The sequence below is a fragment of the Euphorbia lathyris genome, chromosome 8, assembly GCF_963576675.1.
Source record: "Euphorbia lathyris chromosome 8, ddEupLath1.1, whole genome shotgun sequence".
In the NCBI taxonomy this organism is placed as follows: Eukaryota; Viridiplantae; Streptophyta; class Magnoliopsida; order Malpighiales; family Euphorbiaceae; genus Euphorbia; species Euphorbia lathyris.
The window spans coordinates 85159395-85170874 of NC_088917.1; the positions used below are offsets into that span (position 1 = coordinate 85159395).

General features: G+C 39.1%; 1 protein-coding gene across 1 annotated transcript; it reads left to right on the forward strand.

Annotated features, from left to right (window-relative positions):
- The first annotated feature begins 6122 nt into the window (after positions 1–6122).
- Positions 6123–11186, forward strand: LOC136202000 (mediator of RNA polymerase II transcription subunit 15a-like). Its single transcript, XM_065992411.1, has 6 exons — positions 6123–6172; positions 6955–7100; positions 8175–8286; positions 9195–9318; positions 9424–9582; positions 9714–11186. The coding sequence occupies exons 5-6, from the start codon at positions 9549–9551 to the stop codon at positions 10439–10441; spliced, it is 762 nt and encodes a 253-aa protein (XP_065848483.1). The 5' UTR covers positions 6123–6172; positions 6955–7100; positions 8175–8286; positions 9195–9318; positions 9424–9548; the 3' UTR covers positions 10442–11186.
- Positions 11187–11480: the final 294 nt, after the last annotated feature.

An 11480-nucleotide genomic window follows, 5' to 3' on the forward strand; every position in this document is an offset into this window, starting at 1 on the left:
AATGGCGGGTCCTGGACCCGCCACGCTTTTGTCCATGGCGGGTCCTGGACCCGCCATGGTCTTAATGCTGGCGGGTCCTGGACTCGCCCGTCAAGAGATAGCGGCGGGTCCTGGACCCGCCAATGTAATGCCGAAGTCGTTTTCTGTCTCGATTTTCGGGACAGGAAACTAACAACTAAAAAAAAATTTAGAAATATATAGCGCATTTATTTTAGAAATATTAACGTGTTTTTTTAGAACATATTTAGCGTAACTTTTTTAGAAATATTAACGTGTTGTTTTTAGAACATATTTAGCGTATTTTTTTTGTAGAACTTTAACGTGTAGTTTTTGTAAATATTTAGGGATTGTATTTAGCGCATTTAGCTTGCTCTTTTGCGAAATTTAGCGTATTGCTTTTAGTAACTGTTGAATGTTTATTTTCCAGCGTGACATTGAAGAGGGTTCCGGACCTCGTCATCCTGCTAGACGTGGTGTTACAGCATCTGTTCGGAGGGACCGAGAAGCCGAGAAGCTCATGGCGGATGCTCAAAGGGCGCACGTGACAGTACAGCGGCCCATGAGTGACGATGAGGATTATGCTACCATGGATGATGGTGAGGACCTTCCCGAGAGCGACCCTAGCCCAATTCGTCGGGCGTCGAAGGGGAAGGGTGGTCGTGCCGAGTCATCTGGTAAATAATTTACATTTTTATCATAATTTTTATTTATTAATTTACTTTACTATAGAAAAATGGTATAAATGTTATATGTTTAATACTATATTGTAGGAAGTAGTAAGCGCTCGAGGAATGTTGTAGAGGATGACTGGATTGTCACAGATCCGGTCCCCGGTGGACCAATTGATGGTACTGTGATTCCCAGCTTCTTGGGACATGTCGCTTCTACCATATGGACCGGACAGCTGAGGTCGGAGCTCAGGGGCCACACTAGAGGGACATTCTGCAGGAAATTAAATGACTGGTATAAGAGTGCTCGTCCAGAGGTCAGGGCGCTTATACGGGGATCGCAACTATCACACCTCCCATCTACCATGTACACACACATTGATATGCCCCTTATATGTGCTTTTGTGGAGCGGTGGCAGCCAGATACATCATCATTTCACATGCCATTTGGGGAGATGACGATTATGCTACATGACGTCTGGGAGATTCTACATATCCCAATGGAGGGGCGGCTGGTGTCTGATAGCATTGGTGGGGAACAGCTTCAGTCGGTAGTGATGGAGGTGTTTGGGGTGAATAGAAATGAGCTGCTGGCTACCCATTGGAAAGGTGGTGGGGTATTCTGCAATTCAGTTGTCTCTTTATGCTCTGTAGGTCGGATGTCTGAGTTTGAGGCTATCGGGTGGATGTTTTTGATGTTCGGTACCACCTTGTTTATAGACAAGAGTAGCGACCGAATCCGACCCGCGTGCGTACTAGAGGTGCAGGATGGGGTAGAGGATGTGGCTGGCTACTCCTGGGGCACAGCTACACTAGCATACCTATACCGGCAGCTAGGTGTTGCTAGTAGAGGAGATTGTGGACAGATAGCGGGTTGTTTGACTCTTTTGCAAGCGTGGATATACGAGTATTTTCCGTGTTTCAAACCTCAGCGAGAGGGACTCACACCCCATCCGGAGGCTCCCCGAGCTCGTATCTGGATCACGACACAGCAGTCCAGGACAGAGACTCGTTTGAGAGATTTGCGTCGCCGTCTTGATAGATTGACAGCGGCGGAGGTACGATTTCTACTTGTACAGTAATCAAATTTTTAGGAAGATATTAATTTACTTTTATAATAATTAACTTTTGACATTTGTAGGTGATGTGGATGCCATACGGTCCTGACATAGTGACCCGCACTCCTAGGACTATCTATAGAGGATGGATACGATACCGGGATGTCATGGAGCCGTATATGCCTGATAGATGTCTCCGTCAGTTGGGGTATATCCAGATTGTACCCATGCCTGCTTTCAGGGGCACGAAGGTTGTACGTCCTTGGAATAGCAGTCGGTATCGGTTAGAGCATCCAGTTGTGGTTGCTGACGATAGTTGGTCATTTTTCCCAGCAGCATCGACGCTCATGTTGATGATATACACTCTTGCTCAGATTCCATCAGCATGTGATGAGACATACATGGAGTGGTACACTAGATATTCGCATCCACACATCATGCCCGACATGGATGCACACCCACAGACGGTTCTCACTCGTTCCAATAGTGAGATTGTAAGTAATTTTGATTTTATCAAGTTAATACGAGTTTCTAACATTAATATTAATTAAGAAATTTTGTTTTGTGTTTTTTTTTTGCAGTGGGTTAATCGGTGGACTACTGTGGGCACTGGCATGTTAGCAGCTCTTCGACGCGTAGATGAAGATACGGCAGAGATGTGGGTGCAGGAAGTGGATAAGCTTATGAATGATTGGCATTTGGCCAAATGATTATTGATGTTTAAACAGTATTACTAGTATGTTTATTTTAGTTGTTTCATTCGTACTAAACAGTAATATTAGTGTGTAATAGACAATATTTTTAGTATGTTTATTTTAGTCATTAGTAATTCCAATTAAACAGTCATTCCAATTAAACAGTAATCTGCAGTTAAGTAATTTCAATTAAACAGTAATTCCAATTAAACAGTAATTCCAATGTTTGACACTAAACAGTAAGTTCACTAAAAAGTAATGACACTAAATGCCATATCCTGCAGCTCTTGATAATCTATCCCACTGTATTCACCGATCTGCATACAAAAGGTCCCATCCTTCGACACTATTGTCACGACATATGTTCCAGTTTAGTAGTATCGGCGGCACTGGAAAATCGCTGGATAAGTCCAGCCGAATATAATGTTCACACCGACGACCTAAATGAGCAATGACAATTTCTCGTTGTGGTCGTGTAGCAGTTGCGGGTGCATACAGTGGCAGCACAGTACCACATGAAAATAAGCTCCCTCCATTCCCATATCCGAAAAAGAATACATCAGCATTATATAATGACGCAATCGGATACAGATCATCAAAAGTTATCATCCAATGGTCATCTGTACAATTCCCACCATCCCAAGCAATCCGCTTAACTGCCGCTGCAATCCCATCATAGTAAATTGGCTCGTATAAAGAACGTTTAGCAATTATTTCATTCACTATAGCCGTTCTAACAAAATACCAACTCTCTTCATCACCGAATACTCGGTCTGCCACAACACGGAACCCACAGTTACCATCACCCTTGACATCGAGATAGGATTCAATATAAGGCTTTATGATTTCAACGATTTTGTCATAATTATGGTAATCAGTAATATCACATTCAGTGGCAGCAGAACCTATAATAATATAGATCTGGACTTAATAAACATTTAATAGTAAAAGGAACACAAATGATTCTATACACAATTATTACGTAAATTAAAAATACCTGCTGATCGGTTAGAAGAGCGCCCACGACTCCGAGACGAACTGGAATTCCGAGCCCGTCCACGACGACTGTCACGATACTCCCACGCACTGGGCATACATTTGGTTGATGATCCTTTTGGTCATCCTCGAACATCGGCTTTGACTTCCGGTTCACAATACCTAGCTTCATCTGGATGAAGTTGCCGGTGAATAAATTGAGAAACATTGCGTATAAAGGTTGGATCACTTTTATCGACCTCGTCAACAAGAGAGTGAAAGTATTCCCGCTCTTCGGTCCCATGAACATACTCCAAATTGCCACTAGTATCAGGTTGACCAATGAAAAGTGTTTTCCAAAATGGATGTATCTTTGAAATACTTACCGATTTACCTGAATGACACGCTCGGCTAATCTCGCATGCACACAGAATCTGGTAAGAGGTCCTCAACATATGATTGCAACGTTCGTCCACTTCATAACTCAACTTTTTCATTCGCAAATATTCAGTACCAAGCAACACCAAACAGTGGTGGGAAACTTTGCACGACAACATTTCGAACGGAGGTCCGGAATGCGATACAAGCTTTTTCTGTCTTGAAGCTTCAAGAGTGCCCCTGATACGAAGAAACATATAGTATGAATCAAAATACATATTACTAAATTCAAATATAATAATAACAGTAAGGAAATGGAATAAATTTATACTTGATTTTGATGACTTGCAAATCAATTTCATGGTGAACCTTGGCCCAAACTGTATCGAGGGATCCAGTAGAGGAATTCAGCCATCTCTTTAAAGAAGAATGTTCACTCTCCACTCTACAGGTTGTTGTGTTGCCAAAATATAAGAAATCTTTAGTCCACGCAACAACAAACTTCTCTTTGTGGACTAACCATGTATTCTCAACATAAGCTACCACATTACCTATCCTTCCCATTGTATCCTTCATCTTGGCCACTTCCAACTCATATTCCTCTACTGTTTGAGAATTTATTATTTTCTTCCATCTGCCATTCTTGAATTTTGAAGCAAAAGTCATGTCTCCACCCATGAGTTTGTAGACTCTGTTTTCTACATCCTTGTTAATATGCCAAGTACACAACATGTGTGCAGAATCTGGAAAAACCTCTCTAACAGGCCTCATCAATCCCAACTCTCTATCAGTCAAAATAACTGTCGGGTTCATGTCAAATCCAATCAAATTCCTCAAACACTCCATAACCCAACGGTAGCTAGATTCGGTCTCATCCTGCATAATCGCATACACGATTTTGAAATTGTTGTTGCATGGAGTCATCCCAACAATTTCGAAGAATGACATTCTGTACTTGTTGGTCTTGTATGTTGAATCCATGCCAATATACCAGTGGTGCGTCCGTAGTAATTCAACAGAAGCTGGATGTGCCATAAATACATGTGTTAACACATTAGTTTCTGAATCAGCAAGCGAAGCATGATAATACTTGTTCGTGACGGCAAGGTGGAAAAACTGACTAATCATATCTCTACCCTCAAACCCATCCTTCCTCAACCGGTCTCTATAATTGTATACATGCTTTATTGTTGGGTTATCTTCTAGATGTTTCGTACGAAGTGCCGTCATAATAGCACACGGCTTTGCTTGATACGAACTCATGTCACGCACAATTAGCTTCGCTGCTGGACTAAGCCCGCTAATCTGTCGGTGTCCCTCCGCATAAACTATCATTTCATGATTATGCGTACTCTGCTCCCCAGCATTAGCAACGATCTGCCAACCCGAAAAATCTTGCAATTGCCTGACTTTTAGCCGAAATGGACAGCCACACGCTTTAGTTTTTGTTTTCCTACTTAAACCATCTTCTAAGGGAATAGGCAATCCTCTATACCGTTCGCCACGTGAACATCTCAGAAGACTTTGTTTACCTCCGTGTTTATGCGAAGAAATAACGATCTCGAAACCATTTTTGATTGCAATGTTTTTCGCCCATTGAATTGCTTCCACACTTGTTTGAAATACCGTGCTCGTTATGAAATAAGGACTATAATCGATTCCGTCTCCAACCCAAACTCTAGCTGCCTCCTGAAAATATGTGCAAAAAGGACTAAAGTTAGATTAGTCGCAAAACGGGTCCTTGGACCTCCTGCACATAGGCAGGCGGGTCCAGGACCCGCCAACATTTAAAGGGAGGCGGGTCCAGAATCCGCCTCCATTCAGACGCTGGCGGGTCACGGACCCACCCCCCTTCAGACGAGGGCGGGTCCATGACCCGCCCCCCTTCAGATGTGGGCGGGTCCTAGACCCGCCAACGTCTGAAGGAGGGCGGATCCGTGACCCGCCCCTCACAAAATTAAACAAAAAAACAGAAATTTAATACTTAAATTTTAAAAATTTAAAAATATATTAAATCATTACCTCGTCTTCGGAGTTTTCGTGTTCCGACGTTCTCGGATCCATAATTTTTTGTTACGTGCTTTGTTCGGGTGTGAGAGAGAGAGGGGTGATTTCAATTTTTTTAAAAAAATAATGGAAGAGGCATAATGGGTATGTAAGGGGCGGGGGCTGTAAAAAAGGAGCGGCGTATGGTAACACCTTTTCTATACCTGAATTTATATGAAAATTTCCCAAATTCAAATTAGCTACCAATATCCATATTCGCACCAAATTTCAAATATATTACAGCTTTCACTTTGTAAAGAGATTTGAGATTTTGCAATTCAATTTGCTTTTGATTTCAGTTTGTCAAGCGGAAAGAAAACGAAGTAGTTTATCCAATCTCAGATATATGCAGGTATGGAGATTTTTCGATGAATCTAATGGTTGATTTCTTGGATTTTGGATTTCTTTTTTCTATTCTTTTGCTGTTTTCTTTGAATATGTGCTTGTACATGCATTGTGTAAGGAAAAATCTTTCCGAAAGAACGCGAGAGTGAAAAGGAGAAGAGGATAACGCAGGAAGCAAAAGAGAGGCAAAGAAGAAGAAGTCTCAGATGATTAATTGAGTGGGAGAGTAGAAAACTGTTGACTAGGAATTTCATCAAAATCAATTCATTATCGCAATCGATTTCATCAAAATCAAGATGGACGCCTTATTTCATTGTATCATTGTCGTTATAATTTAGTGCAATCTTGAAGTTTAAAGTCGTATAGGATTTTGATTATTGTCTTTCTTCTACATTAAATCAATTTGAGATGTGATTGAGGGAAAGTGAACTGAATAGTGAGAAAACTCAGAATCTGCGATTATCGCAATAGATTTCATCAAAATCAAGATCGACGCCTTATATCATTACATCATTGTCATTATAATTTAGTGCAATGTTGAAGTTTAAAGTCGTATAGAATTTTGATTACTGTCTTTATTCTACATTATATCAATTTGAGATGTGCCTTTCATTGACTGAGGGGAAGAAAACTCAGAAATCTGCCATTATCGCAATCGATTTCATCAAAATCAAGATGGAGGCCTTATTTCATTAGATCATTCTCATGAACTTTGCTTCTACATTAAATCAATTTTTTCTATGATAATTTGAGTTATCCTAACGGTTTATTACAATTTCTCTTTAGCAGCTTTAAGTCTTACTTTGTGCGATTCTGATGGATACCAATAATTGGAGACTTACTGCTGCCCAAAGTGTCGATCCTTCTGCGGAGACAGGAGATGATTGGAGAACTCATTTGCCAGCTCATTTACGCCTAAAACTTGTCATTTACTTGTTAGTATTTCATTTCCTTTAATATAAATAAACTGTCAATTCTTGTTTTATTCATCAAAAACTTTCATTAGTAGTAACTCTTTTAAACTTTACTAATTTATTTTTCTAATTTACCTGGATGTCAGATTTTCGAAATTGTTATGTAGTTTGTTTGTATTAGAAATGAGTTTAAGTTTCTGTTGTTGGAATCTTTAATTAAGTTTCCTAAGCATTAGTTTCCAATGATGAATTTATGGTGATGTATAATATAGTCACCGGTATATCATGCAGAAATTTTGTAACTTATAGAGAAAGGAAAACTACAAAGTTCATAAATTACGCGCCTCAGGCGCATGGCGCACAAGGTTCCTTGCTTAGCACCTTAACACCCTCAATTGCAGGAACAGTCACCCTGGCCCTCGCCAGGCGCGCCTCTATGATATGTATAGTTTTAGGCCTTCCTAAAGTATTTAATGTTGGTTTAACATTGACCCTTGGATCAGACACATCTAAGGGTCCAAAATAAGCAAAAAAAACATAATATTTAAAAGGAAGATACACTTTTGAATTAGAAAGTCGCTAAGCTACTAAAAGAGAAAGAAGCAGAGAAAAATAGAAGAGCAATAAAGAAAACATACATGAAAATTACATTTGCAATTCAAAACGGATTTTCAATTTTCAATTTCTTATTGTAATTTATGTTTTGCTTGGTATCATTTTTTGCCTAACATGAGGATGGCTAGAGGTGTGGCTTGATGAGTAGCTTATGGTTTTTGCTTCAATTTGTATGAGATGATTGCATTATAAATTTCTAATGATTATCAAGTCTCTTATGTACAAGTTAATTCATAATATTATATTTAATCAAATGTCTTCTATGTTGCAATTTGACTATGTTATAATGTTAGTGTTAAAGGTGATTTCATTTTTGTTAAAGGTGATTTCATTTACAGAGTCACATTCTGATATGTCAGAGTCATACCAGAATGTGACACGGTAAATCCATTCCTATGCTATCAATCAAGGTTTTCTGCAGTTGCAGGCTACTAATTTTCTATGCTTGTAACCTAATTGTTAATCGTTTTGCACGCATAGAATGGGGAGTCTGAACAGAATTTTTCCATTTTTTGGCCAAGAGGGTCAAGGAGAGCTGAAGAAAATTGCTATGCGATTTGAGGAAAAGATTTGTACTGCTTCCATGAGCCGGGTATGTTCTAATATTTTTGTTAATTCTCTGATACTCAGAGGAGGGATAGGAGATGTTCCCTGAACTGCGAGTAAGTTCACAAATAAAAAAGGCCTAATGCTTCTCCAGCCCCCTTAACTTGTCCAAATTGGTCATTTTACCCCCTCAACTCATCGAATGTCCTATTTACCCCCCTTAACTCCATAAAAGTGGTATTTCTCACCCCCTCAACTTGTCCATTTATCCCTCAACTTATAGAATGTTTTATTTACCCCCTTAACTCCATAAAAGTGATATTTTTCACCCTTTACAATCCGTTATCGAAGCCTAAATTGATAACTTTTTTTAAACGTTAAACTTATATTTATGTTATTTTGTAAGTGGAACCTAAATTGATACTTTCCTAAAAATCATAGGCCTATTTTGGTACATTATCCCTACATATAATGTATTTAACTTGTTTATATTAATGTTCTTGTTATTTATATTTTTTATTCGTTCTTTCTCTTTTCAACTTTTTTTTACTACTATAAAGGGATAAGAAATACCATTTTTATGGAGTTAAGAGGGTAAATAAGATCATAAGTGGTGAGAAATACCACTTTTATGGAGTTAAGGGGGTAAATAGGATATTCGATGAGTTGAGAAGGGGTAAAATGACAAATTTGGACAAGTTAAGGGAGCGAGAAATACCATTTTTATAGAGTTAAGGGGGGTAAATAGGACATTCGATGAGTTGGAGGGGTAAAATGACCAATTTGGACAAGTTAAGGGGGCTGGAGAAGCATTAAGCCAATAAAAAAACTAAAACAAGAGAAAAAAGTTCTATAGGACTTTAGGAGAGAAATGCAGGAAAAAGCTGTGCAGATTTAGAAGTAGATTACTGTTATGCCTAACTTTTTATTTTTACTTTTTTCATCTGCTTTCAGTCTGATTATCTGGAGAAAGAATTGTTGTTGAGGATTATCTTGGACAGTACGCCTGAAAATACAGTTCCCAATTCTTTGCCATCCAACCCATCTGGCAACAACAATTGTCTCCCTGATTCTGGAGGTAATTCCTGGATAAGAATTATATGAAATGATATTCAAACTTTTAACTTCATTCTTTCCTTCTTTTCCCTGCATCAGAGGGAGATAAATTTATGTATTGGTACAGCGTTTTGAATTCAGGTTGATGGTCACAATCCACCGCAAAACATTAAAACAATTGTTGTCTGTAACTTTTATGTTACTGGAGAATCTAAAGTCACTACATATCTCCTATCTTGCTATCTCTTGCTGATGAAATTTGAAAGATTAAATCTTGATCAGAAAGGTACAATATAACTAGAAGACAGAGATACTTAGTTCTTTTCCTCTAGTGGGATAAATAGTTTCTGATTTTTGAATTCATTGTCTGTCTTATAATTTTCTTACATAGTTTCTGTTTTTGTCTATCGTGAACAGAATCTCATAATATGCAGCCTCAAGTTCACAATCAAGGGCAGCGTCGTCCTATTCCAATGTCAGCTAATCAGTCTCAAGCACGTGAGCAAATTTTATCACAGAATATCCGGAGTAATATGGGTTCCTCAGGGGTTCAAAGTTCTGCCAGTTTGACATCAGCACTGCCTCCTGTTTCTGGTCTATCGCCTACTATGCAGAATATTTCTGAAGCTCTACAGAGCTCAGAAGTGAATTCAATGGGACAGGTTGCTCAACATCTGAAACAACAAGTACAGAATTTTCTGCAATATCTGTATGAACAACTTTCAAACCAGAAGTTTGTTCATCAACAGGCCATTCATCAACAGAAAGTAATGATGGAGCTGCAGATGGGGCATTCTCAACAGCTCAATCTGCCCGAGATGCAGCACGAGAAGATGTTGCATTCTCAACAGCTCAATCAGCTCGAGAGGCAGCAACAGTTAATGAAACAGCATCAACAGATGAAATCAGGAGTATCCTTTCCTATATCTTCACCTCAATCATCTCAATCGTTTCAGGCTGCCTCTCCACATTTGTCTGAACACTCTTCTCCAAAGGTTGATCAACAAAATCTACTATCGTTCCTAAGCAAAGCCGAAACACCATTGCAGTCTGGAACTGCAAACTCTCCTTTCTACGTCGCATCTCCTTCAACTCAGTTAGCTCCATCCCCCATGCCAGGAGATTTTCCCAAAAGCTCTATATGAGCTTTTCCCAAATTCTCAACAGCTCAATCCGCCTGAGATGCAGCAAAAGTTAATGAAGCAGAAGACGTTGCAACAACAGCAAGAGCAGATGGTGCATTCTCCTTTCCACGTCTCATCTCCTTCAACTCCGTTAGCTCCATCCCCCGTGCCAGGAGATTCTGAGATAGCTCTATATGAGCTTTTCCCAAATTCTCTACAGCTCAATCAGCCTGAGATGCAGCAAAAGTTAATGAAGCAAAAGATGTTGCAACAACAGCAAGAGCAGATGGTACATTCTCCTTTACACGTCTCATCTCCTTCAACTCCGTTAGCTCCATCCCCCGTGCCAGGAGATTCTGTGATAGCTCTATATGAGCTTTTCCCAAATTCTCAACAGCTCAATCAGAACGAGATGCAGCAAAAGTTAACGAAGCAGAAGATGTTGCAACAACAGCAAGAGCAAATGGTGCATTCTCCTTTCCACGTCTCATCTGCTTCAACTCCGTTAGCTCCATCCCCCGTGCCAGGAGATTCTGAGATAAAATTATATGAGCTTTTCCCACCTTCTAATGCTAAACCAGATTAAAAACACAGTACACACGAGATATAGTTTTAAGTTTTTTTTTTTTTTTTTTTTTCAGGTGTATACACATAGCTTCGATACTGATGAGTGCTAATAGGGCGTACAAATAGAGTAGAGATAACGAGATTAAGAATGTATAAAACATAATTGTAGTTGATTGTAAAATTAGTTTAACGTGTAAATGTTAGGAGGTATAATTGTACCATTATGACACTTCAATTGTGTAGACATAACACATCAAACTCTTCTTAAATGCTTTGTCCATATACACCAAGTTTATTTTGTAATTTTTTTTTTTTTTTTTTTTTAGAATTAAGGACTGAATAATGTGAAGGAAAAGGACGATGTGGATTTTTGACAATAAATTAGAGATCATGTTTGATTTTTATTAGCTGCCACTTGTATCTGTGGTGTCTGTGAATTATTATATCAGTGTGACTCAGTTTGTTTATTGCAGACAATAGCTAATAACTGATA

Coding starts and splice junctions, on each gene's coding strand:
- LOC136202000 (XM_065992411.1), top strand. CDS start 9,549: ATGAAATTTGAAAGATTAAATCTTGATCAGAAAG. Junction 9,583..9,713: donor ATTAAATCTTGATCAGAAAG/GTACAATATAAC, acceptor TATCGTGAACAG/AATCTCATAATATGCAGCCT.